Source organism: Acinonyx jubatus, chromosome D2, assembly GCF_027475565.1.
Source record: "Acinonyx jubatus isolate Ajub_Pintada_27869175 chromosome D2, VMU_Ajub_asm_v1.0, whole genome shotgun sequence".
NCBI lineage: Eukaryota > Metazoa > Chordata > Mammalia > Carnivora > Felidae > Acinonyx > Acinonyx jubatus.
In genome coordinates this window covers 79,488,060-79,515,423 of record NC_069393.1, presented here as the reverse complement: position 1 = coordinate 79,515,423, position 27,364 = coordinate 79,488,060, and the positions used below count along the sequence as shown (strand labels likewise).

Sequence of the window (27,364 nt, the reverse complement as noted above, 5' to 3'; positions counted from 1 at the left end):
TTTTACAACAAAACTCTCCCAGTAAACACCGTGAAAAATCAATTACTCTGGGGAACCCTTTGGGGTCTTAGATTTTCAGTGCAGACTTTCTCACCTAAGGAGCAGGGGGATCTCCAGGAGGGAGAGGGACCCGAGCTGCTCCTTCTGAAATCCGTCTACTTCCTCTGCAGCCATTTCTTCCCGGGAGCTCTCTGTCCTTCCAGAAGAAGGACTGCGGACAGCTCTTCTGCAGTGTCCGTGCCCCTGCCCCATCTGCCCACTGTGCCAAGTCTGCAGGACCATGTGCGGGGCCCCTGGAAGCCACCATGACCCGGGGGGGGGGGTCACGGAGCCCCCGGAGAGGCTGTCCTTGGGAGGGAGACTGGCTTCCCTAAGGGCCTAGAGGATGCAGGTGCCAGAGCACAGGGCAGCGGGAAGACCTTCTCCAGGGTGAGCAGCAGAGGAGCCGAGACGCAGACAGGACAGAGAAGAAGTCGGAGTAGGATGTGCATCGAGGAAACGTACCTGGGAAAATGGGCTAGCACCTGGGTGGCGGCCACGCGGCGCCACCCTCCCGCGGGCCTCGGGGGACGTGAGCCAATTTTGCTTGGCTTCCGGCCTCCCTGCCTGAGAAGAGCGTTCCTGGGGCCCGGCTCCTGGGTCACCGGCCAAAGCGAGGAATGCGTGTCTGCTGGGTGCACCGGCCTAGGCAGGAGGAGCTCTGGGGACGCAAGGTTGTAGAGTGTGTGTGGCGACCTCGGCTCGGCGCATTTGTCTTACTGGACAGTGTGGGGTCACGGGAATCGTGGGGAGTCCGACGGGGCCGGGGGGACAATATCCCGGTAGCCTCCACCCCGGGGCTGTCAAACGGCCACCCGTCCTTCTCCCGGCTTTTCCTCTGGTCGCTGAGGAAGCAAGCGAGGGTCTGGGCCACGCGCCCCCATTTCTCAGGTTTCTCACGGTGACCTCAGCTTCAGACAGCTCGGCTTCTGTCAGAGCCTGGCGGCCACAGTGAGCCCTGCCGAGAGCTTCCGGGCACCGAGCTCTGCAGAGACATGCTTCGTTTCTGAAACCCACTCTTCCAGTTGCGCCACTCATCGCTCCGGCCCCAGAGTCACCACGTGTCGGGTCCCCGGGTATCTTCCCGTTCCAGACAGTAGGTGTCTGGTGGCCTTGCCAGGAAGGGAGAAGAAAAGCAGGCGTTGTAACGTCAAAGATTCCAAAGAGCAGACGGCAAACCGCAGCAGGGCAGACCCCGCTTCCTCCCGCCAGCCTCCCGCTGCGCTGCCTGGAGCTGAGAACTGGGGACAGAGGGTTGGGGGGCAGCTCCTTTTTGTCTCCTGACAGCATGCACACACCCGTGTTCTGCTGTGTTCGGGGAAAAGAGAACTGTGGACTAAGTCTGACTCATCGTTTTAGAAGGAAATAAAGATGACGCTTGCAGCTGCTGCATTAATTCAGCTGCTAATTGAAATACGCAAATGCAGCAAACGTGTTACCCTTTTCAGGGTTCATGAGCCATGTGAAACTGAATCTGGCATAACTAGGCTACCGGCTATTCACTGAACTCCCTTGATACTGATCTCTTAAAAAAGAAAAAAAAGAACCAGTTGTTTTTTCCTGCCTAGTGCTGCTGACTGTTGGCCTCCATCATGAGCGACGCCATCACTGGCAGTCTGCATCGGAGGCGTCGGACCGACTGACCACGTCTCCTCCTCCGGGAAGGCGATGGCACCCGCACAGCAACTGGAGACAAACTAGCTGCGGTGCACTGGGCTACATCAGAGGTCATCTGTGTATCAGGAGGCAGAACCCATTTTGGGGGTGGCCAGACCACTGGCTTCAGAATGATCTAGGAGAGATGAACCCCTACACACAGACTTGCCAGACATCATGTGCAGGATGAGAGCTCAAGAAAACGGGAGAGCACGCAGGGACAGAATAAAGTCGGGGCTGCAGAGGCCAGCATCGGTGTGGGCAGAAAGAGGGATTAAAGATGCTGCACTGGGTTGATCTGCGGTGAGGAGTCAGGCGTCAAGAAATCAGGATCTTCTGGAACTCTGGCCGCCACGGTAAAGCTGTTTGTGCGCACACTGGAGAAGCACGTGTGCAGGTCTCTATGTTCACTGGAAACATGGTATTTTGCTTCGGGGTTCGCAGAAGGGTCTTTACACATTAGTCTGTACTGAGAGGAGAACAGAGGGAGTGTGGGCTGCAGACTCCACGCTCACAGTGGCACTCAGAGCCTCGCCAAGGACGCTTCCGTCCGCTGCCCGCCACCCCCAGACAGCCCCAGAGGTGAGCAGGTGGTCTGGCGCCATCCCGGCAGGAAGGCCCAGCGTAGGTTTGTGAATGAGTGTCTGAGGCCACGCGGAGTTTATTGCAGTGTTCAGGTGGCCGGGTGGGAATGGGAAAAAGAGGCACAGATAAAGTAGAACCACCCAGGGGCGGCTGAATGAGGATCTTGGAAGATGCTGGAAGCAACAAAGTAGTTTTTCAGAAAGCGAAGCTGAGAATGGGAGAGATTTTGTAAGGCGCAGAATGGAAGGAAGCATTTTCAGCTCTTGATCCGCGTTAGGCTCTTCATAGGTCCTGTGAGCAAGTGACTTGTTAGCCAGGCCAGGGCGTTCGAGGGTGAAAGGGGCATTCGGGGGTGCACGATTAAGCTGGGACGAGACATGGGAGCGGGCCGTCCCTGGGGAGCCAGGGCAGAGGGACACTGAAAGCTCAGGCTCCTGAGCAGACTGCCAGGGCTCCAGTCCCGCTCCCCTGGCTCGCTGTGTCACATCCAGCATTATGTCACTTTCTCAGGGTCTGTTTCTTCATCTGAATGGGAGTGTAATCAGAGTAATTGGTTCATAGAATTGTCAAGATGAATTAGTTGCCATGCGTGGGGCCTTAGAAATATGGGCACACGGGCACCTGGGTGGCTCAGTCGGTTAAGCGTCCGACTTGGGCTCAGGTCATGATCTCACAGGCTGTGGGTTCAAGCCCCACATCAGGCTCTGTGCTGACAGCTCAGAGCCTGGAACCTGCTTCGGATTCTGTGTCTCCCTCCCTCTCTGCCCATGCTTGGTCTCTCTCAAAAATAAGCGTTAAAAAAAATTTTAAGAAACGCACAGGCACACGGTAAATACTATGTCTGTCACCACCTGCATGACTCCTACCCACACTCTGCGACAGGCACGTGGGCCCTAAGCTGCGGACGGGTGCACACAAAGCGGTTTCCACGGTGGGAAAAGCAGATACCAGACCACAGGCGTTGGGAGGCAGCACCAGGCTGCCTCTGAGGAATCGCGGTGGGTCACAGCAGAGCTTGGACGTGGAGCCAGGAGGCGTGCTGCAGGTGCAGAGGCCTGGGCTCACATCCTCGTTTCGCCGAACTGGGCCGCTCAGGCCTCTGCCTTTGGCAGGTCACTTACCTTTTCCTCATCTGTAGCATGAGGATACAGTGTCTGCCCTCTTGTGTCAGGGGGTTACAAAGAGGTTCAAATGAGGGGGCGCCTGGGTGGCTCAGTTGGTTAAGTGTCCGACTCTTGATCTGGGCTGAGGTCATGATCTCACAGTTCGCGGGTCTGAGCCCTGCATCAGTGTCCGCCCTGGTGGTGTGGAGCCTGCTTGGGATTCTTCCCCCCCCCCCCCCATTTGTGTGCTCTCGCTCTCTCTGTCTCAAAATAAATGAACTTGGGGAAAAGAGATTTAAATGAGATTATGCAAAAGTGCCGTGTATAGTGTATAGGGGGTAGGAAGTAGGCAAATGCCAGGCTTTATGAGCATGTCCTTTGAAACTCAGGGAAGCAGAAGTGTTTCCTTCCTATTTTCAGAATCAAACTCTTAACCTATTCCCTAAAAGTCCTGACTTGAGAGTCTATGGTGTCAACCCAGAGCCATCTGATTCCTCAGTCTCTTCCTTCTGTGGACTTTGCAGCATACGCAATGCCCAAGTCCCAGTCCTAAAACCACTTGGGACCAGAAGCTACAGTTTTAAAAAACGTTTACTTGTTTCTTTTATTTTGAGGGAGAAACAGTGCGAGCAGGGAAGGGGCCGAGAGAGGGAGGGACAGAGAGAGAGGGAGGAAGGAGGGAGAGAACCCCAAGCAGGCTCCACACTTCCGCGCAGAGCCCAACATGGCTCCAACGAACCATGTCCTTCTCTCGTGGTTCTTCTCCTTTGCTCTCTTTTCAGTCCACATGGCAGAAAGTTGGCCATGTTCTGCCTCGAGCCTTACAATGTCCTGAGTCAGCCCTTGGAAATCCCGGTTTCTCTGGGTCCAGACTCCTAAGACTCCCACCATAGAGTCATCGGCTCTGTTTGAGAAGGGGCCCACCCTGAACCGGTCAGCCCTGTGTGGAGGTTGGTGGCAGTGTAGGAGGCGGTCACACGGTACAGCTCACATGCTTCTCTGGGAGTGGAGGCACGCTCCTAGGTAAAACCGCATTCCCAGCACATTGGAAAGGGATTGTTGGGTTCTGTGTCGATGTCCCTCCTCAGACTGCCAGTTCTGGAAGGCCACGATTGAGCCCGTCCACGTGTGTACCTGCCCCCAGGGCCTTGCAAGTGCCAGCCGCACGAGAAGCCATGAGTGGCTTAGGAGGAAGCGAGTGAATGAGTTGAGTGTCATCCTTATAAGGGAGTAAGTCAGTCAGCAAACAGCCAACAGAGCAGCCTCGGCTCCTTTCTTCCCCTCGTGGTCCCTCACTAGGCTTGTGCCGGGGTGGCAGTGACGGAGGTGCCCGTGGCTGTCTCGTCTGGGTCTCCTTCCACGGCACGGTCAGGGGCAGAAGGGGCGTGTGAGAAGTCTGAGCACACAGCTAGGTCAGCTTGGAGGGGCCAGGCCGCCCCCGCCTCATGCTGCAGACGGTGCCAGGCGGGCACTGCCGTTGCCCAAAAGCCCCGGCCACAGCAAGGCTGGGTACAGAGGACCTCGGCTCCTGCCAGAAAGGAGTGGGTGTGGCATTGAAAATGGGTCTCTTCCGTTTACCAGTGGAGGCCACCCTGTCTCGAAAATCCTTTCCGATTCTAATGATTCCGATTGAACTTTGATGCTATATCCTTACCGGATAGAAAGCAGGGTAAGGAGTGTGGCAGGAGGAGAGGGACCGGCCCTGGCTTTGGGGACCGCTTACCGGGAGAGGCTCCTTGCCCTGTTCTGCCCGAGACATCTGTTAGCAGTATTTCCCATGGGTCACACTTAAGCGACACTGCCACAAAGAGCCTCTTCTAAGCCTGATCTTTAGCTAAGACAATTTTAGGAGCCACACTGGGGACAGGTCTTAAAGCGTGGCATGCAATATCGGTAAATTCTATTCGGTTCATTATTAGTTCCTTCACCTGTAAAATCTACATTCATTAACTTGTTGCTTCTAATATGATCAAGCCTCAGGAACACCCTTTTTCTGGTGTGAGGGTGGGAGCAGAATTAAGAAGTCATTTCTGCCGGTAATCCCATGTGCAGCCTCCACCGCAGGGCATAAAAACGGGGACAAGCAGTGCCTTTTGGGGACAGAGCCTGGTCGTGAAGCCAGATGCTTACAGGGACAGTTGCTGAAGGTCCTGTAATGTACACTGCACCAGTGTCGCTGATTTATAGGAACTGTTCCTACACCATTTTCTGTAACTAAGTGAGCTCCTCACGCCTCCAGCTGCGTTTAATCTGCGAGGCTTGTTTCCCTTCCCGCTTCTCGTACCTTCTCCGGCAAGTCAGCTGTTCCTCCATCTCACGGCTCACTGACAGAACCCTCGGACTTGTTCCTTCAACAGCCCATCTGTTTCCTTCCCAGGACCGTCTTCTCGAGGTCTCCTCTTTGCCTGGGGGTCCCCAAGAACGGATGAGGAGCACGCCAGAGCTCCGTGCGGCACCCAGGCGGGACCGAGGCGTCAGGGCCCAGGGAGGGTGGGGGACCTCCTGGGCAGCCCTGCTGTGCTCCGCAGTCAGTCTCAGTGACAGAGTTCCAAACCAACAGGGACGTTCAACTTCTCTTCTCCCAGCTGGGAATGAAAACTGTGCTCCAACCTATGTCAGGTCCGGGCACGTTTGCTGGGGCCACTGCTTTTGCCTGCAGCCCAGGTGGCACAGGCCGAGAGCAGGCCCGTCACCTGCTCTGCTCTGCAGTGAAAGGACTGGAGACGCGCTGAATCGCGGGCAGCCGCAGCGAGCTGTTTGCCAAAACCCACAGTAGTGTCTCCCGGCGTTTTCAGCGTTGTCTTGTTAGGAAAGAGGGGACGTTATCAAATCCGAGTTGGTGACGGACTGGCTTTTGAGTCACGCGAGTTGCCTGAAATTCTGACAAGTAGCTTAGCAGTGTTTGAACAGCAAATAAGGAAATTTCTACTGTTACCGCGAACTCCCTGATGCCAGTAGGTTAAAATTGCCTCTCAGGTCCCCACGGTCTGTCTCCTCAGCGGGCACATGCTGGAGTTCAGACAAAGGAAAGCTATCCAGTCGTGCTCAAAAATCCTTCCATTTCGGGGACAGAATGTGATAGCAGCTTAATACTGTGTGATTTGCTTCTTTCTGTGGCTTTTATTGCTTTGTCACCTACTAGAGAGGTGAAAAACACGTGTATTTTTTATTAACATAATCTTATTCTACAAGGGCAAGAATATCTTGTTTTGAATAGGTGGATTATCTTTTTTGGTGGAGATTAAGCATATATAATGAACACACCATTACTGACATTATATAAATTTAAAGGGGAAACACAGATACAGAGAAAATCAGCCTTCTGTCCATCTGTGCACTGGCAAATAGCTCTTAACATCCTTGTCTACTATTTCTGTCATCCGAGTCCTGGGTCAGTTTCATTTGGTTAATTTTTCTCTTTATTATGGGACTGGAGCTTCCTGTTCTTCATGCCTCATAATTGTTTATCGGATGCTAGACATTGTGCACTTTGCTGTGTTGGGTATTGGATATTTTGTATTCCTATAAATATGCCTGACCTTTATCCTGGCTGCAGGATGATCCTTCCAGATCCTGGTTTTGTTTGTTCGGCGGAGTGGAGCGGTGCACGTCCAGGGGGTAGTTCGTCCCTTCCAGGTCTCCTGCCCAGGGCCCCTGAGTTGTGAGGTTTCCCAGCCCAGTGGGTAGAAGTGGACAGTATCCTAGATCCCGTGTGAGCATCAGGCACTGTCTGTCTAATTGTCTGGATGGTTCTTGTTGCGGCCTGACGTAGTTTCTTACACGTGCTCTGCCGATGCATCGAGGGGACCTTTCAGAGATCTTCTGAGTCCTGTCTCTCTATGGCTCTCTCCTGTCAGGTGTTCCCCCACCTGCAGGCCCTGGCTGCCTGAGTCTCCCCACACGCTCAGCACCATCTTTATAACTCAGGGAGTCTGGCAGGCCCCACCTGGGTCCCCGCTGGCACTGCAGGCGGGAAACTCTCCCCAGGCCTTAAGCTGGGCAGCCACGGGGCTCACTTCATTAGTGTCCCCCTCTCAGGAATCATTGTCCTTCACGGCCTGACGTCCGTTGTCTCGTAAATGGTTGTTTCACATATTTTGCCCCGTATGGTTGTTTCGTGCGGGAAGGGAGGTCCAGTACATTACACCCTCTTGGCTGTAGATGACGTAAGCTGCTGCTGATTTTTTCTTGGCTAGCGCCGGAAAGTCTGATGCAGGCTCTGGAAGACTTGGACTACCTGGCGGCGCTGGACAATGACGGGAACCTCTCTGAGTTTGGGATCATCATGTCGGAGTTTCCTCTTGACCCCCAACTCTCAAAGTCGATCTTAGCGTCCTGTGAATTCGACTGCGTAGAGGAGATGCTGACGATCGCCGCCATGGTGACAGGTACCCCTGAAGGGCTGTTCTTCCGTGTTGTGAGGCTGTCCCGGGGACAGAGTTAAATCAGGTCCGTTTGAAGTATTTTACGAAGTACCTAACAGAGGCAGTAATCCATTTCACCTTTTGAAGTGATAATGAAGTATTTTACTAGATTTGAAAAGTAGAAAGTTATAAGGATTATCTTGATAAGAAAAAATCAAACCCCAGTGAATTTCTTAATCAGACATTGAAGTAAAAATGCGTTGCTGGGAGTGTTCTCCTCCAAAGAATTAGGTGTTTATTTCCTACCACCTTCATTCTTCTTGGTTTATAGGTTTTAGTTTGTTCTTCTACTGGCAGAACAGGCCATAGGCCGTGCCGCGTTAGACCTCAAAGTTCCCATCCTGTTCTAGCCACTGCCCTCGAAGCGTCTCGGGTGCCCCTGCTCTGATGGTAATACCAGCAGGCTGTTAACTCTCTAACCAGACCTGCGAGAAGCAAACGTGAAAAGGGAGGGACACATTCATGAGAACTCGCCCTACATCCCTTTGACTTCTAAGTAAGCAAGAATAACCTTTATTCAGGGAAGCAGACAGGAGCGGTTCTGCACACAGTCGTGAGCCCCTCCCTCTGCGTTGTGCTAAGGTCATGAAGCGGGCTCCAGGGTTGCTGACCTCGTGACCTCTTGTGTCTTAAAGCTCCCAACTGCTTTTCTAATCTGCCGCGTGGAGCTGAGGAGGCTGCCTTGACTTGTTGGAAGACATTTTTACATCCTGAAGGAGATCACTTTACCCTCATCAACATTTACAAGGCCTACCAGGACACGGCTCTGAATTCCACCAGCGAACGTAAGTGAATGCTCGCGATTCTGAGAAACCTACTCGTTACCACCCTTCCCTCCCCAAATAAAACCGAGCTGGTAACTCACCTTCTCCGGCCCTGCTGGTCACCTAGCCGATGGCGCCCGAGTCCCTAAACGCACTGGCTGCTGTGCCTGGGCACGATGACGTGAGGACCCAGAGTCTTGCACAGTACAGCTCCCGTCCTCCAGGGTGCAGGGAGGAGAGAAGGGCACTGCCATCTCTCAGTGCCCTTGGGTCAGAGCTGTGCTTTGTGCATTCCCTGACTCGCACACTCGCTAGATGGAGAGAGAACACAGACATGGAGAACAAAGCCGAACACATCCCCGCTCCAGATAACAGGAAGAGTAGACAGGTGTGCCGCAGGAGGCCGGAGAAGAGAACCAGGCCACAGGTCGGTCAAGGAGGGAGGGGACTTGTGCAAAGAGCAGAAGGGCGCGTGTGAAAGCGGAGGCAGAAGTCCTGATGTGAAAGGACGAGTGCATGGGTTTCCAGGAGAGGGACCCAGTGGAAAGGGAACTGGAAACACGTACGTGGGCAACTCCAGTGCTCGGCATTAATAAAGGCAGGAAGAGGAGCCCGAGGGGCCGACAGGCTAGGGTGGTGTGGTGAAGGCTGGGCCCCCGAAGGCAGCCGGTGAGTTCCCTTCCTGCAAGGGGACCTTCGTTTTCCATGAAGCATCTTATACCTCCTTTGCTCCGATAGGATGGGAAGTGAACTGGAAGACAGGACAGCCGCTTGAATGGCAGAATTCTGTAGAGTGGGGGACTCATTTTTCACAGCTGACAAGAAAAAGTTGTCGGTGGAGCCAGAAAAGATCCGGGGAGTTTGGTGGCCTCTTTTGAGAGCAAGGGGGGTGGGTGGCCGTTGCTTGCCCAAGTACGTGCTCTTGTCGCGCTGAGTGGGCCTGAGTGCACGGCCGGGCTCTTCTGCCCACTGTGCCAAGGCCGGGGGCACCACCAGGGCAAGGCAGAATGCCGGATCCACCCTAAGTGACTGCAGGTGGCACGAAAGAACTTCACACTGAACAGGTGACTGAACTGTAATACAAATTTGCAGCTAGGGCAGGAAGGTGAGCTTCCCACGATTTCCAACTCGGCCCAGTAGTGATCCTTTTCTTATAAACATGCAGAGAGAGTTTCACGGCTCAGGGGACTTCTACCGTATGCTTTTCTCCTTAGTTGGATCAAACGTTAGGGCCTCGTATATCCTTGCCGTGTACACAAGACGGGTGTCAGTCGGGGCCAGCCTCCTGTGCCCCTTCAGAGCTGCAGACGAAGGGTGACCCACTCACTGGTCAGTGCCAGCAGCATGCGGTTCGTGGAGCTCACCGGGGTCCCGGAACCACCGCAGCCTCCCTCCCAGTCACTTAGGTGACCACCTCTTTAGGGGAGGAGTCCAGAGGACACGGGAGATCATGCCTTGTTCCCGGCCTGGGCTCTTCCAGCTTATGACAAGTGATTTCTTTTACTCCTCTTTCCCTCCCAGACTGTGTTGAAAAGTGGTGTCACGATTACTTCCTCAACTGCTGCGCACTCAGGATGGCGGATGTCATCCGAGCTGAACTCTTAGAAATTGTCAAGCGAATCGAGCTTCCCTGCGCAGAACCTGCTTTTGGCTCCAAGGAAAACGCTCTGAACATAAAGAAAGCTCTTCTGTCCGGCTACTTCATGCAGGTGAGAACGGGGAGGGCCGTCTTCGGGGTGGGTCTTTACAAAATCTCCCATGATTCGGTTAGGAATCTCTCACTTAGGATAATTCTTTGATTGATGTTAACTTTAAAACCGAAAACCAGGGCACCTGGGTGGCTCAGTCAGTTAAGCATACTAGTCTTGATTTGGAGGTCATGATCTCACCATTCGTGGGTTCAGCGCTGGGGTCTACACTAACAGCACAGAGCCTGCCTGGGATTCTCTCTCCCTCTCTTTGCCCCTCCCCCGCACACATGCGTGAAGGCTCTTTCTCTCTCTCAAATAAAATTTTATTTAAAAAAGTAAAATAGAGGGGCGCCTGGGTGGCGCGGTCGGTTAAGCGTCCGACTTCAGCCAGGTCACGATCTCGCGGTCCAGGAGTTCGAGCCCCGCGTCAGGCTCTGGGCTGATGGCTCAGAGCCTGGAGCCTGTTTCCGATTCTGTGTCTCCCTCTCTCCCTCTCTCTCTGCCCCTCCCCCGTTCATGCTCTGTCTCTCTCTGTCCCAAAAATAAATAAAAAGTAAAATAGAGGCACCTGGGTGGCTCAGTCGGTTGAGCGTCCGATTTTGGCTCAGGTCATGATCTCATGGTCTGGTGAGTTCGAGCCCCATGTCGTGCTCTGTGCTGACAGCTCAGAGCCTGGAGCCTGCTTCGGATTCTGTGTCTCCCTCTCTCTCTGACCCTCCCCCATTCATGCTGTGTCTCTGTCTCACAAATAATAAACATTGAAAAAAAAAAAAAGTAAAATAAAACCGAGAATCCTCTAGGTTACTAAAGATTTAATATTTAAATATACATTTTCTCGAGGGAACTGAAGGACCAAGACAGAGTATGTTCACTTGGTCCAAAAGGACAAAAGGTCTTTCTTCATTACAGAGGGGAAGTTATTAAAACACTTTTTGGCTGAACATCAGACACAGTCCCTCACTTCACCGGTTTGCAAATGATTTCATATTTTATTTTTGACGTTTATTCATTTTTTGACAGAGCGTGAGCGGGGGAGGGGCAGAGAGCGAGGGAGACACAGAATGGGAAGCAGGCTCCAGGCACAGAGCTGTTAGCACAGAGCCCGACGTGGGGCTTGAACTCACAAACCATGAGATCATGACCTGAGCCCAAGTCAGACCCTTCACCGACTGAGCCACCAGGTGCCCCACAAATTAGTTCATACTTAACGGGTGATACTAATACCCAACAAAGAAATAAAGATAACATCTCATTTCTTTCTTTTCCAAAATGAAGGCTGCCGAATGTAGCTCCCCTAAATTACAGCACGTTACAGGTGTAAGCATGCTCTTCCCATCATAGTAAGAGAAACACTGGGGTATTTCCACTCAAACTCTAGTCTTCATAAAGAAAAAAAAACACGGCACTTCAACGTGGATTTCCTCACCTGTGTGGGAAAAGGCCCTACATCAGCGTTACTGTGTCAGATGAGCTAGAACATCCAGCACAAAACACCTGACGTTTGAGTACATTGCCCGTCACGTGGCAAGGTTACTCCTTGACCCAAACATTTAACATTTGTAGCACTGCTGTCTTTCACCTGCTGCCCTGCCCATACTAAAGTTAGTATCGTCACTGTCTCAAAGTTTTGGGCAAAACACAGTTTTGGCTTATTTTTTAGATCTGAAAATAGGAAACTTGGGTGGCAGATTTGTAGTTTTCACTGTTTTATATGAAAGACTTTGGAATTTTTTTACATAAAGATTTTTTTAAGTTTATTTTGAAGGGGACAGAGAGTGAGTTGAGGAGGGGCAGAGAGGGGAGAGAAGAGGAAGGCGGGGAGACAGACAGAGAGAGAGAGAGAGAGAGAGAGAGAAAATGAATGAATGAATCCCAAGCAGGCTCCATGCTGTCAGCACAGAGTCCAATGTGGGACTCGAACTCATGAACCCTGAGACCATGACCTGAGCTGAAACCAAGGGTCGGATGCTCAACCGACCGAGTCACCCAGGCGCCCCAAAATAGTCAGGAATCTTTAAAAGAAAACATTTTTGTCTGTCAATCTCCATATTAACACAAAGTCTTTGTTCTTAAAACCTCTGCCTTGTAGATTGCTCGGGATGTGGACGGATCGGGTAACTACCTGATGCTGACCCACAAGCAGGTTGCCCAGCTGCACCCCCGGTCCGGTTACTCCATCACCAAGAAGATGCCAGAGTGGGTTCTCTTCCACAAGTTCAGCATAGCAGAGAACAACTACATCAGGATTACCTCAGAAATCTCTCCTGAACTGTAAGTTTAATGGACAAAAAAGGGGTTCTTTTGAACTCCTACCTGAGTAAATGACAAATTTAGTTTTTATTACATTTTCGGGTAGAAGTTTATGCTGGCACCAATCTGAATTTCCATGGAGAGTACTTACTAATGGCAGGTCTCTGTGGATGATTATCTAAACGTTCCTGCCTTTGAGAACACAGCATAAACTATGCAGCACAGAGGGGCGCCTGGCTGGCTCCGTGGTGGAGTATGCAGCTCTTGATCTTGGGGTCGTGAGTTTAAGCCCCACGCTAGGTGTGGAGATTACTTAAGAAAAAAAATTTAAAAAAGAACACAGTGTAGAAGTACAAAACAAAGTATAAAGTATCTTAAGAGGAACAAAAAGGTACAGAGTAGTGGTGTTTGCAGGCGGAAACCTGAGGAGGAACGGCTTAGCCACCGCTCGGAACGGATGTGGCAAGACTGGAGCTGGTGGGGAAGGAAGGGGTGAAGGGGGGAGGTGGAAGACGGGCAGGTACCCAGAGGTGGAGGGCTTCCGGGCCACACGAGAGTTTGGAATTTATCCTAAGTGCAGTAGGAACCGACTAGAGAGTTTTAAGCAGGAGTGCATCCTCTCCCGGGTGCTACTGCAGATGCTGGGTCCACCTGAACGTACACTTGGACCCGGACAGAGTGACGTGCGAGGCAGGAACCCAAAGTAGCCAGTGGCTGGGTGCGGAGTGGCATCAGTTAATAAGAGGAAGAGGCAAAGACACTCCCTCTCTTACTCACCCGGAGTGCTCCCCAAACACCCGATGTGACGTGTTGTGATGATGGGCCTTAGGGCGAGTACGGGTTTCCCCTGGCGGTTAGCGGTGGGCGTCTTCCACTGTGTGGCATAACCCTAGAGAAGAGATTCTAGAAACGCAGCTGGACTGGTTCCCTGCATACCACAGGAAGTATCTGCTCTCCAAAAGCAGACTGAGACTGAGGAGTTCAAATTAAACAGCAGTTCCACAAGCAGATTCTCCGGGGGTGGGAAGGACCCACTCGTAACGTTTGGCATCTCTCACCAAAGAAGAAAGGAGTCTCATTTCTCTGTTTTCCACAGATTTATGCAACTGGCACCGCAATACTATTTCAGTAACCTGCCTCCCAGTGAGAGTAAGGATATTCTACACCAGGTGATGGATCACCTATCACCCATGTCAACAACGAAGAAGGAACAGAACATGTGTGAGAAGTGCCCGGAAACCGCAGAGCAAAGGTGCGCCTTGCAGTGACTCGTCTGCACCTTCCCCTTAGAGCGTGCTGTGTAGCCAGTACCCCAGCCGGGCCGCACGGCTGATCCACTGGAGCAAGGTGAGGACCTTCAACTTGAATACGGACATCATACCCCACACAAGAGAGTCTCGAAAAGAGTTACACTTTGTACATTATTTAAAAATAAAAAATGGAAGTTTTTATTGAGTTCTTTAAATTACTACTCCACATTTTCCTTCTTACTGGAAAAGCTCTTCATCAACCGTTCGTAATTCGACCAAATTTTTTTTTTTTAAAAAAGGCTATTTTGTAAATGTGTCACAGACACAGGTGACAGAACCCTACTTTTTTGTAGAGGACCTTAATCTGAATAAAGTGATGAGTTTTTCAGTAAATCTGAGCTGTTTTCTGGTAATTTTACAAAAACGAAAACCAGCCCCCTGCTGCCCATGGGAAACGGGTCAGAGAGAGAGATGCTCTTTCAGTTCACCCATGATTTCGTCCATCTTGTCACCTGGAATCAACATCACAGTTCGCAAGGGCTTCATCGGGACGTCGTCAAAGGACCACCTGCCTCCCAAACAGGTGTCGCTCTCTTCCTGCACCGAGTAGTTGAACTTCAAGATTGCCTTCTAAAGCAAATATATTAAGTTAAAAATTCAGCCAACCTAAAGGCAAAACTCATTTACGTGGCAGCCAGGAATAGTATTTGGTACATGTTTAAGAATGACGGCGAACGGAAGCAGAACACAGAAATAGCTCAGACGGGGCAGTCAGGCAGAAGTTACAAAATGCTTACCAAATTCCTAACTCACAGGAGGAGCGAGGAGAGTGGTGCCCCATCGCGATGAGGGGAACGGCAGCTAAGTGAGAGTACTGCCACCATCATTTATCAGTATTTATAATTCTGCTCGTATTCATGATCTCATTTGATTCTCAAAATAATCTTGCAACAGCAAAGCCAAAGAAAGACTCCTAACGTCTGACAATTAACGAGCACGGTCTTCAGACACTGGTCTTTCCTCACTGTCCTGGCTGCTCCCTTGGCATAAAGCTGTCGTGTGACGACAGGGAAGTCTGCGTAACCAGGCCATCTTAAACCAACCATACATACATACTTCCCTGAAACAATCTATCTAAGGTGCTGCTTAGGCCTAAACATTTTCACTATTTATTCCTGAAAAACCAGGGCAGTGCTGAATCTGGTAGTGTTTTAGTATTTAGTGGGTGTCTTTTTAATAGCGACAGATATCCTCTAATCCAGGAAAGTAAGTTACCCTTCAGATTCAACACTGAGACGAGGTCAGGGTGAGAAAGCATGTTCTCTGGTGTCTGGTGGTCCATCGTAGCACAATATACCTTTACAGGAAGAAAGTCCCAGAAAGCCCAAAAGCGGGAGGACATCCAGGACTGAGGGCAGGGAGAAGCCGTGTGAGCCATCATGGGGGAGAATGGGCCTGCCCTCGCTTCCACATCCACCAGCTGCGTGACTCAGATAATGGCTCCCATCTCCCTCGGACTCCACGTCCCCATCTGTAAACCAGGACTAACGTCTACCTCACGGAGTGGTTCTAGAACTAAACATCTTCTAGTCAGCATATTGTAAGTGCCTGACCACCACTGAGCGTTCATAGCTTTTTTCCTCCCCAGGCTCGTCACCAACGGGGCCAGGGGGAGCTGGCGACTTAACCTGTTGAGAACCTACTAGGTGTAGGCCCTGTGTTAGCTGCCAGCTGCTGCCAGTATGGAGGAAGAGTGGCCATACTCAAAGGACTCTGACATAAATGGGAGAGCAACAAATCCTGCTGATTGTCAAGAAGATCCTTACTGACATCTAAACGAATAGGTGAAAACAGGCCCGTCTTACCTCATAGAAAAATTCTTCCTCTGCATTTGCAAACATTAACTCATCTTTCTCTTGGCTGCTCCATTTCTTTTTGGGATTGTTTTTTCCAGCTTCCACAAACGTCTTGCTGATCAGAAGGTAGAAGGAACACTCTCCACACGGCTTGTTCGTTCTGTGTGCCTCTGCCAGTTCTTTCCTAAAAGGTGTAACACAGAGGTCTGCCTGCTGAGTCAGGTGAAATCCATGAAATCCACGAACCAGAGCACAGAGAAAACCAGTGAGGCCTCTTCGGTGGGTTCTGTCGTGTCTGACACAGGCTTAATGAACCGACGTTAGGTCTGGACACTTCTAAAGCACCGAGTGTTATTTCTGTAGTCCACTGCACTTTCCATTAATTACAGCAGTGTTTTATAGTAAGTAGTCTGATGAGTCAGATGATGCTGAGTTGTGGATACACGGTAAATAACGAGTCTCAGATTCACTCGACATCAACATGTAAGAAGGTGCATTTTTAAGGACAGATATTTAACAAAAAGCCACAAAGGCACAGAGCCATAACCAAAGCCCTCGGAGCAGGTGACTACTAGGCTCCTGGCACTAGAGTCTGGAACTCACTCCTGACCTGCTGCACAAAGGGCACGGTAGGACACAGGTGCCCTAAATTCTAGAGTAGTCTGTGGCGTGGCAATGCAGCCTAAATCTTTTTTCCTTCTGGAAACTACACAGTGTCCCTCTGCATCTGGCTGAACAAAGATGGAAAGCCTCTGGCTTGCCTTAACAGAGGATCAGGAGGGAGATCACCCTCCCGTGAACCCAAACAAACACGAGCTCCAGCGGATCAGAAAAAAGGCGAAGCGCGACAAAGGACACGCGGCAGAAGCCCGTCGCACGGCAGCTGGGGGTCCTCGTGGCCGGCAGTTCCCTTCCCGCCAAGCACCGCCGGGAGCGCGCGAGCGCCGTGGCCCCGGAGCGGGGGCGTCTGCGCGGCACGGGGGCCGGTCTGTGTTTCCGCCCCGCTCTACCTCAAGGTCCAGTCAATGCCGAGCCTGAGCCCTGCTTACAGTTAAAATGGTGGAAACCTAACACTACACCCCACCCCCCCGTAATATAAAAACACGACAGCAACAAACCCTGAGAAGCCAGACACACGGTGTCGGGACCGCTTCCTTAGTTACAAAACGTCCCTGTGGAATCTAGGAATTGTACCCAGTTTTCGTCACTGGCACATCGCTTGGCACCTCACCCGTGCTACAGAAATCTGGGAAGAGGGGGGAAACCTTAGTCCAACGGGTAAGAAGGCCACATGAGCTGCTCCTGTACCCCTGTCAATCTCGTAAGGCCGTTCAGACTACAGCCGCAAGTAATCAAGGGCTGGTGGGACACGGCCTCCCCTCTGGCTGTTCCAGCTGCCCCCCGCCCCACACACACACACGGTTGGCATCACTCTGCCGAACCCACCGGGGAAAAACCGTGCAGAGGCGCGCGGCCCGGTCTCTTACCGGAGCTGCTGGTGCATGGGCAGCGCGATCTGAGGAGGAACGTTAATGAACCTCTCGCTGAGGAGAAAGCCCACGGGCTTGGAGGCGTCGTTGAAAAGCGCGTCCAGCTGTTCAACCGAGCTCTTCCCACAGCTCTTCTCACAGGAGCTCAGGATCAACTCTTTAATTTGTTCAGCACACCGCGTACCCTGCAAAGCAAAGACAAGGCGACGTGACAGTGAGAGCTGTGACTTCTGTCTCACGGCAAAGGCGTTTCCCGCCACGTCCTCGGTCTCCCACACTTCCTCAGTGCTGACTGCGGAAGCATCGCCACCCAGGTTGCGTACCGGCCGTGAGCAGCGGTGAGAGAGGGGCACACGGACACGCACACACTGGCATGGCAACTCCAATCCATCTAAAACCTGAAGGTGAAGTGTAACCTGCACCTGATTCCGTAAACAGCCGGTTTTCCCTTTTCGGCCAGAACTCCCGTCAACAAAGAGATGGATGGAAACCCAAGCGAAGGTGAGGAAGCGCCCTCCGCGGCAGGAAGCAACGAAGCCTCACAGTCAAAGCAAGGGCCGCAGGGACAGCAGCACCATCGGCTCCCGTGTCAATACCGACACCAGGCCACCAGTGCCCGATGGTTCTCTACGCCACAGGGACTCAAGGCCCTGAACGGCATAGATTACTCGTAACACAGACACTTTCGTATTAAAAAAAGATTACAGTGAGCTTTCACAAGGGCACATACCCTTATAGCATCGCTATCTGATATAAAAAACTATCATCGTGTGTTAAATACAAGCGATTTCGGTCTAATGAACAGTCATCCAGTGAAACTAACCTTTCTTTCCGTTAAATTTAAAAGACTTATGAATCCAAAAATCTCATCTTCGTCCACATCGTCATCACTGTCTTCTGAAACATCCGTTTGCTGTTTGAAAAAGCAATGAGAGTTGTTATGTTTGGGAAGAAGCAGAATACGAAGTCCTCTTTCGGTTTTCACAAACTTTCCTCGGCTGTCGTCACCGTAGGGAAGCATCGCACGCTAAGCACCGTGTGGCCGTGGCCCTACCAGCTCACCTCCCTCGATTCTGTTCTCCTGTTTTACACCGTGGATGATCCCTTCCTGCTCCAGGTTTCTTCATGCTAGATACGGTGGCTCAGTAGGTTAAGCGTCTGACTTTTGACTTCAGCTCAGGGCACGGTCTCACGGTTCGTGAGATCAAGCCCCGTGTCAGGCTCTGGGCTGACGGCACAGAGGCCTGCTTGGGATTCTCTCTCTCTCCCTCTCTCTCTGCCCCTTCCCCATCCCCCCCCAAAATAAACGTTAAAAAAAAAAGAAAAAAAAAAAAAAACCCAGAACAATTAAAGCCTCTTGAAAGAAGCCACTCTGTCTTCCAAGCAAACCGGCTGCAGCCAGCCCTAGCGACACTGGCTCACCTACAGCCACACTCCGGAGCCCTGGTGAAGGAGGACAAGGCCTGAGTGCCACTTACACCTACCACGCGCGCGGGAGAGGAAGGGCCAGAGGGGAAATGAATTAAGAACCGAGAACTAAGAATGAAATGCCGGCCTCTACCCTGCACTTCCCGGCTCGATGACGGCCCTTCCCCTGCCGGCCTCAGCGCGCCCTCCACACGGACCGCCTCACGCTGCTTGTTTGCTTGTTCAAGCTGCGAACTCTCCGCGCATCCCCAGTACCGAGCGCGGGGTCCGGCACGGACTGAGTCCTTGGGGACCATGTGCTGAACAAAATGAGAAGGAGGCTGCTGCTCTCCCCCGGAAGGACAGCAGGGACCCACAGCTGCCCGCTGTCCTGGAAACCGTCCCATGGGAAGGGGCTTACAGGGCTCTGCCACCCGCTTCAGCACGACCGGTTCACGGAGGGGAGGCCGAGGGAGCAGATGCACCGCCGGTGGCAGGGTGCCGCCGGGCGAGAGTGGAGAACAGCAGGACCTGCCTCTGTGGGCACCGGAAGTCACACCTCAGTGACTGAAAGGGGCCCGGCCACGCTGAGCGGGGCGGAGGAGACGGGCAAAGGGGCCACCAGGCTTTAAGGCCTGCACGTCTGCGGGCCCGGGCTGTAAACGACCACCGGTTTCTTCCTGCGGGAACAAGGAAGGGGGCGGTGGCTCAGGTAAGGCCTCAAAGGCCTAGGAAATAAAACTATATGCCAAGGTGAGAGATGTTTCAGGTAATCACGTGGATACACTAATGGAGACTGAGAAGGTAACTCAGGGCACTAACAGCCCGTGAGAGGACCGGCCATGTCTGGTCAGGAAGGAGAGAGGGAAAGAAAGAAAAGAGTAGGTATGCCAGCCTTGGTCCCTTAAGATCAACCCGAGACCGCTTTTCAAGGTCTCCCAGCTACCGTGGCAAAACACGCAGTACCGACCGATGGAACGCCAGGGGACGAAAAAGGAACCTTCAGTGTCAAATCCTAAGAAATCCCCAAAACGGAGGCACCTGGCTGGCACAGTTGGAGGAGGATGCAACTCTTGATCTCGGGGTCATGAGTTCAAGCCCCAGATTGAGCACCAAAATTACTTTAAAAAAAAAAACACAAAAAAAACAACCCCCAAATGGTCACTGGGCTCATAAGCAGTCAGCATTCCCTGGAGCATGCTCAGTGTTCCTCCCTGACAGGCCGTCAACCATCAACGTCACATGGGGGTGCCTCTTGTGGGGCTGGAGTCCCAATCCCATTCGGTCTCCTCCACATGCCCCCCCCCATCAAGAGCCCCCCATCTGCTTGGCCCACTCACAGTCCCCCCCCGCATGCCTCCCTTCACCCCTGAAGCCTCCTGGTTCAAAACAATTCTTAGCACCTATGTCCTGAGCAACTCCACCACAAGCGGAGCCTCTACACAAACCACGAGTGCAGTTCATGGCCCTCCCCCACCACCGCCCTTTTGCCTCCACAGCCTAACAGACGGACCGTCTTTTCTAGAAAAGTCTAAATCACGTCCCCAGTCCCAGAGGCTCCAGTGAAAGTTCTGGGCAGTCCTCTCCTCAGGACACAAACCTCTGTCCCTGGGACACCTCAAGTATCTCCGCGGAAGCCATGGGGCTATTTGTGAAATCATCCAAGGGAGGGCTGAATCCCGTCACTCACAGTAAGCGGTGTCAAGGATAAAAGCGACTGCTTGTTGGAAGGTCACAGGACAGGGTCAGAAGGTAGAGGAGGGTCAGTAACGTATCCCCCAGACTGAAAAGGCACACGAGACGGAAAACCGAAGCAAGCCACTCCACACCACTTACAGAGTCTTGCTCTGGGTAGCTTCCTGTCTGAGGGATCAGGTGAACAAACAGTCTCACGCTGTGAAGCTATTCTCCACAAAGCCCAGACCTTACCCTCACTGTAGCGATTATGTTTCCCACCAACGGCCACATCTCCACTCCCATAGGGCCCGCCCTGGAGAGGAAGGGAGGCCCCTAGCCCACAGTCCCAGCCGGGCTCCCAGTGGACAGCCGGCACTAACCCGCGAGTCGTGTGAGGGGGCCATCCTGAAAGGGAACCCTCCAGCCCCCCTGACCCTCTTGGGCTAGTGCAACACGGAGCAGGTGTGTGCTGTCCTCACTGAACTCTGTCCAAATGGGCTACACAGACGACCTACTATTCTAAGACACTAAACTGCGGACACTTCACTTAGGCAGCTACAGGTAACCGAAGGCACCGCCAGGGGCTGGGCGCACAGGTGGGATTCACCCTCCTGCCAAATGCTCCCTCCCAGGCCACCCCCGCCCCCACCGGAGGCGCCTCCTCGGGCTCTGCCAATTGCTCCGGAGTAACGGTGGCATCAGCAGGGTCTGCCTGCGCCCTCCCTGGCAAGCGCCCATCTGCTGAGAGGGGCCAAGTCTCAGGCTCACACCTCATGTGCTTGTGTCACAGGCAAACCTAACATGACATGTGCACTCCCAAGCTCACGTTCCCTCCCGACCTCCTCCTCCTCCATGTTTGCAATCTCGGTCACTCGAGCCGGACACTTGGGAGCCACCCTCGACTCCTTTCCCGCCACTCACGAAACCCCATCACATCTCATCTCCCAAACACCCTCCGAATCACCCACTTCTCTCACCATCCGTTGCCACTCCTGGGTACCTGCATTCAATAATCTTGGAAATTGCTAGAATGGCTTCTAACCAGTCTCTCTTCCTGAAGTTACACCTCTTTCCAGTTTGAGCCCCTGGCCTGCCAACTAAACACCAGGAGGATCTTAACAGACCAAAGAACTAATTTGATAAGAACAAACATAACTGTCCCGCTTACCTTAATCACACTCCCGATGTGGTTTTGTTGAATTAAGAGATCAGTTAGTTCTGCAATGTTCACAGGAGCCTTCAGGAAAAGCTAAAAGGAGAAAAATACTTACTTTAAATGAAAATCAAAGCAAAAATTTTAATAAAACTTCTAATATCCACATTCAAATAATGCAATATCCATGATGTGACCACAAAGACAACCCAGGAGGAAAGGAAAAGCCCAGGAGAATCCAAGCTAAAAGCACTGAAATGTAAGAGGCAGTGGTAATACAGGAGGTGTGGGAGAGAAGGAGACAAAAGAGGGGAAAAGAGAGAGGAGAAGGAGGACATAAGGCCAAAGAATGTGACTAGGACACTGGAGCCACCTTAAACGGGGTAAGGGAGACTGGAAGCAGAAGCAAAGCATGGATTTTGGAGCACCAGCTGGTGCACTCTGGACAGACTCTTCCGCAAGAATTCTTCTGCCCCGGGGAGCCTGGGTGGATCAGCTGGTTAAGCGTCCTGCTTCAGCTCAGGTCATGATCTCCTCGAGGTTCAGGAGTTTTAGTCTCGCATCAGGCTCTCTGCTGTCAGCGTGGAGCCTGCTAGGATTCCCTCCCTCCCTCCCTCCCTCCCTCCCTCTCGGCCCCTCCCCTGCTCTAGTCTCTTAGTCTCTCTCAAAAATAAACAAACTTAAAAAACAAAACAAAACAAAACTTCTACCCCACCAAGTTTGGATGTGAATTAGAGAAAAACAGAAGAGTTGTTCAAGTAGTTAGCACATGAAAAGGAAAAGATTTTACGACAACAGATACTTATTAACATATTAATGAGGCAAAAAAACAGGGTCTGTTAGCCTTGGTAAAGAAGGGAAACCATTCTTCCTCCTCTGCAGGGTCCAGAGGACAGGAACGGAATTCTAAAATAAAGGGTGGAATTTGACCTAGTTGGCGTTGCTTGAATGGCCTGGATTTTCTCAGAAGAGCAAAGTTCTGTGTAGAGTCAGAGACCATACCTGCTGCAGTAACTTCTTAATTCCGTCATAATCATTATCTGAGATGGAATACGCTTCAAATTCAACGTTCACTTCCTGTAAATAACACACAAAATAGGTCATCACACATAACTTCCTAAGATAATTCAGGCATTATTTTCTACTCGGCAGATTTTTCTTCTCCTGCTCCCTCCATTCTTTTGGGCTCTATGTCTATCTACAGAACATGCCAGAAAAAGGACGCAAAGAAAGTGTTATCGCTGCCTGAGCTTTAAGGAGGCAAGAAAAGTGCCAAGACAGCCATCTGCACAGGTTACAAAGCACCTTCACACTATCTCCTCATTTGACACAAAAGTCTGAGAAACAAAAAACTGAGTGAGCTAGTTTCAAAGTAGAGCAAGTCGGCCCCACAGAAAACCACCACAGCAGCCGCAAAGGAGAAATTATGTACCTGACTGCAAGGGCGAAGGAAGAGCACAATCACTTCAAAAGTCCCTGGCAGGACCTACAGTTCGGTTCAGCCCACGGCCCCGAGGCTACGCTTCATTTCCTTGGCAGGTACTGACCGAGTGCCACACGTACCAAGCACCGTGCCAGGCACTCACGATGGAGAGGTAAGCAAAGCAGGCAGGAATGGTCCCGCCCTCGTGGAGGGTACGGTTTAGGGGGGAATACAGACTTGAAGAAAACATGAATGCAAATAAATGTGAGGTTGCAGCTATACGTGCTATAAAACACAGGAGCACGGTGCCATAACAGCTTGGAAAACAGGTAACAAAGTCTTCCCTTAGAGAAGGGACGCTCGACCGACTTCGGCTCAGGTCACGATCTCACGGTTCGTGGGTTCGAGCCCCGCGTCGGGCTCTGTGCTGACAGCTCAGAGCCTGGAGGCTGTTTCGGATTCTGTGTCTCCCTCACTCTCTGCCCCTCCCCTACTCGCACTCTGTCTCTCTCTGTCTCAAAAATACATAAACATTAAAAAAAAAAAATTTAAAAAAAAAAGAAGGGATGCTTGAGCTGGGGGTGAGGATAAGAGTTCCTGGCACCAAGAACCGCACACGCCAAGGCCCCAAGGCAGGAGGAAATCGGTGAGTGAGTGCAAGAGACTAAAGGAAGCTGGGTGTGGCTGGGCTCCTTGATCCTCTGCAAAACAATGACAACATCAGGCCTGGTTTTTAGTGAGAAGGCTTAGACTTAAAACTGCCACAAGGTCAGTCCTGTGTCATACCTTGCCTGCTAAGTGACACACTTATTTGGGGGCTCTGATGAAATAGTGTTTTCCCACATACTTCCAAGTTTAGCAGGTTCTGGAATTTGGGTCTTAGCCGGAGAAGGCCGCGGAGGAAAGTCACACGTGCTTTTGCCTAGTCACCCTGCCTGTGCCTATATTTAAGCATTCCCTTGGCTGTTCAAATTTGCCAAGGGCTGGATATCAAGGTCAGTTTATAAACGTCAAATCCTGACCCTCGGAGGTAGGTTCGGCCAGATGTGAGCGGCAAAACCCGGAGGGAAGGAGGGTGTTCCAAACAAAACCACGAAACAATTCATCACTAGTCAGGTATTCCTTATAAAGGAATACTTCTCTAAACAATACCCTTCCGGTGTTGTTTTCTATTTTCTCGTCTGGACAGAAGCCTCAGACATCTGTCCCAGGCTATTACTGGCCGCCCCACTGCTACAGATACCCGATGGATTATGTGCCCAGCACCACTTTCCCTGGGAACGGCCTCCCCAACCGCCAGGTTTCAGGGCAAACGGCCCATCTTTGTAAAACAGAGCCCTGCCACTCACTCCCAAGTGACAGGATTTAGAATTAAGACGAAATACGACAAATCTCAGAAGCTGTTGATTTTCTATTCTCTGCTATATGGAGTAGGAACAGAAAAAGAACCAAATATCTTGAATGCAACAAAGAGCAGTAAAGCAAAGACAAACGTGAAAGACTTTTCGTGTTCTCCACGGCATCCCAGGCTCCCCAGCTGGTTCCAGAAGCCCAGCTACTTCCTGCCCTTGGAGGTCTACGATGCCCTTGCACCCTTACCACAAACTCCCCTTTCTGCTGAAGCTATCCTCTGAGGGTCTCGAATAAGCATGAACAAGAGCCCCAACCACACGGCCGGGAGCACTGAACGTGCCTAGCGCTCTTCTTCTCATCTTTTCAGGACCCCCACCCATTTCCTGAAGTTCGCATACCCACTTTCTATCTCTGCCAGCCGCCTCAAAGCCAATCACTCTGCTTTTTAAATCGGGCTTATTGCCTACGAGTGTGCGCACGTGCACACACACACAAACACTTCCTTCCTTTTAAACAGATCTAAGGCAGATTTTGAATTTCCAAAAATAACTCCCATGGATTTCTTCATCACAGTAATGAGCTGTGGATAGTGAACATCTCAGAAACTAAAAGGCCCCCCCCCCCTTCAAATAAAGGACTCTATCCACTAAGTGTGCGGAACTGCCCTGAAAGCCTTATAATTTCTTCAGCCAAAAAGTGATACAGGTCATTGGTAAACACTACGAAGACCACAGAGATTAGGGCTTGAACTCTTATTACCCACCCCCCAACTCCTACTCTTGAGAGGTCACTACCAATAGTAAGTTAATCTTTCAGGAAGTTTTCAACACATCACCAAATTTATTTCCTGTTTCTTCTTTCCCCTACATAGACTGCACTACACTTGCGGTCTTAAACTTTCTGTGTGTCCTCAGTCTTAAATGGTGACAATTCCCAACTTCAGAGTTGACATAAACGTTAAATGAGTTAATACAACGTATACAGATCCTGGAACAGCATGTATTATCATTATTATCAGAAGATAAATTCTTACAAGTAGAATTACTGAATCAGGGAATACATACAATTTTAAACTTTGATAGATACCGTCAAATTGTCCTCCAAAGACACTGCAACAAATTATACTCCAATGGTATATGTAAAATGCCTATTTTCTTATACTACTATGGCAATGACGATTACCACATTGATTTTAACCACCAGAGTGCAACAGATTATCCATGTTAATGCAAGAAGCACTGATTTCTACAACCCAAAGTTAGCAAAATAGCCAGTTAAAGCTCTAAGTGAAAAAAGGTGAGACCACATTCAAGGCAAGGGGCCAAAGAGCTAATTCGTAAGAGAAAGCTCTGTTCACTCAAGATTTATCATATACCCGGGGCGCCTGGGTGGCTCAGTCGGTTGGGCGGCCGACTTCGGCTCAGGTCATGATCTCACGGTCCATGAGTTCGAGCCCCGTGTCGGGCTCTGTGCTGACAGCTCGGAGCCTGGAGCCTGTTTCAGATTCTGTGTCTCCCTCTCTCTGACCCTCCCCTGTTCATGCTCTGTCTCTCTCTGTCTCAAAAATAAACAAACGTTAAAAAAAAAAAAAAAGATTTATCATATACCCACGCCAGTCTCAGCCCTAACCCTGAATCCACCCTTCTGACTCATGTTTACCTCTGACTTGATTTCCCATCACTCTTGATTATTCTGTTGTGGCCACTCAAGCTGCCTTTCTGATTTTCTTATTCATGAAATGGAAAGTCACTGGAATACTCTGAACAAGGAAGAGGGAATAGACCTACATTTTAAAAAGATCTCCCTGGGTGTGCCTGGCTGGCTCAATTGGAAAAGCGTGTGACTCTTGATCTCAGGGTGGTAAGTTTGAGCCCCGTGGCCTTAGAGATTATTTAAAAAAAAAAAAAAAAAAAAAGATAAATTTCAAAATATGGTACTTAGCATTCCCAGTATCTTGTAAAAAAAATAAATAAAAGATCTCTCCTGCTTCAGGTGTAGAGACGGTTCAGGAACAAGAATGGAAAAAAGCTACTGAAGGAGTCCAGGCAGGTGGTGATGAAGTGTGCACTAAGATGCTGGAGAATCAATGATGAAAAGCGTCTGGATACAAAGATAAAGCTAACAGGATCTACTGATAGACTGGACGCAGGATGACAAAAGGGAGGAATTAAACTACTGGGTTTGAGCAACTGGCGAATATGGGGGCCATTTATAGAAAGAGGGCAAAGGTTAGAAGCGGGAGCATGAAATGCAAATTCTGCTTTGGGCGTTACTAAGTTTTAGGTATCCATCGGGCATTCAGTGCTCTTAAGGATCATTCAATCCTAACTACTCATTCAACAGATATTAAGTACCTATAATGTCCAGCAGCAGCACGGTAGGAGCTATTCTGAAACACAGGAACCCAGTTCTAGGAGAACCCATCACCCGGACTTGGTGAACGGAACAAGGTCAGGCGCCCCGGGGGCAGAAACACTGTTTAGGGGAGATCTAAACAAGGATGGAAAACACTGCAGGATGAAGACCAGCCTCTGATACGGGTCTTGGTAGAACGGACAGAAGGCCTTCAAGGAAAGAAGGCCGCTGTGAGTGAGCCACGGAACAAGAGCCGGCCGGAGTGACCGCGGGGTGGGCAGAGAAAAAAAACTGCAGGCCCTTGTTGGTCTACTGCGGGTTTGGGGCTTTAGCTTTGGAACTAAATTAAAAAAAGCCACTGAGAAGTGTCGCGGCGGGTTTTCTCGGAGAGGTGGGGGCGGGGGGGGGCGACCCGGCGGAGTAGGACTTCTGAAAATAACTTCCGTGTCTGCCATGTGCAAAAAGACTTAGTTTATCATCTCCAGTTTCTGCTTAGAGACCCTCAGGTACTGGAGGTCGCTACTCCGAGCAGCTCACAGTCACAAACAAGGCTTTGGCGGCCAGAAAGTTTGAACCCAGCCGTAAACCAAGCTGGGGTCGACTGTGGTTCTCACCTCGTCGACGCTCTCGTCGTCTTCATCCTCTTCTTCGTCACTGTCTTCATCGTCTTCGTCCTCGTCCTCCACTTCATCTTCCTCTTCTTCCTCGTCTCGCGGGACCGGAACACCTGGAACCCGCGGAGCCCCACTACCCAAGGCACGCCGCTTGGCCCTGGACGCCATGATACCAGCCTCACTGCGCCTGCGCAATTCCCTCCAACCCGCCCTACCGGACCCACCCATGCAGGTCGAGGGGGTGAGAGACCACGAAGAACCTCGGCGCTGAGTC

The 27,364-nt window shown here is 51.2% G+C and overlaps 2 protein-coding genes across 6 annotated transcripts in view; one reads left to right on the top strand and one right to left on the bottom strand.

The window, feature by feature from the left end:
- The window catches only part of DHX32 (DEAH-box helicase 32 (putative)), a 50,840-nt gene extending 36,863 nt beyond the window's left edge, over window positions 1-13,977 (top strand). For all 4 annotated transcript variants that reach the window (XM_027063363.2, XM_027063361.2, XM_027063364.2 and 1 more), the window contains 5 exons: window positions 7,580-7,771; window positions 8,443-8,592; window positions 10,093-10,280; window positions 12,352-12,533; window positions 13,609-13,977. In XM_027063363.2, coding sequence (XP_026919164.1) covers window positions 7,580-7,771; window positions 8,443-8,592; window positions 10,093-10,280; window positions 12,352-12,533; window positions 13,609-13,780 — 884 coding nt within the window. In that variant the 3' untranslated portion in view covers window positions 13,781-13,977. The remainder of the gene's footprint in view (window positions 1-7,579; window positions 7,772-8,442; window positions 8,593-10,092; window positions 10,281-12,351; window positions 12,534-13,608) is intronic.
- On the bottom strand, window positions 13,934-27,287 carry BCCIP (BRCA2 and CDKN1A interacting protein). 2 transcript variants are annotated; one of them, XM_027063377.2, is made up of 7 exons: window positions 27,091-27,287; window positions 22,348-22,422; window positions 21,361-21,441; window positions 17,932-18,021; window positions 17,106-17,293; window positions 15,628-15,802; window positions 13,934-14,389 (listed from the first exon to the last, which is right to left on the bottom strand). In XM_027063377.2, exons 1-7 carry the CDS (start codon window positions 27,256-27,258, stop codon window positions 14,222-14,224), a joined length of 945 nt encoding a protein of 314 aa, XP_026919178.1. In that variant the 5' UTR covers window positions 27,259-27,287; the 3' UTR covers window positions 13,934-14,221. The 2 variants fall into 2 exon arrangements, with proteins under 2 accessions (XP_026919178.1, XP_014925588.1); XM_015070102.3 differs by having other exon boundaries at window positions 13,934-14,392; window positions 27,091-27,284.
- Between the last annotated feature and the right edge of the window lie 77 nt (window positions 27,288-27,364).

Coding starts and splice junctions, on each gene's coding strand:
- BCCIP (XM_015070102.3), bottom strand. CDS start 27,258: ATGGCGTCCAGGGCCAAGCGGCGTGCCTTGGGTAGTGGGGCTCCGCGG. Junction 21,442..22,347: donor TTAAGAAGTTACTGCAGCAG/GTATGGTCTCTG, acceptor TTCTCCTTTTAG/CTTTTCCTGAAGGCTCCTGT. Junction 17,294..17,931: donor TAAATTTAACGGAAAGAAAG/GTTAGTTTCACT, acceptor TTTGCTTTGCAG/GGTACGCGGTGTGCTGAACA.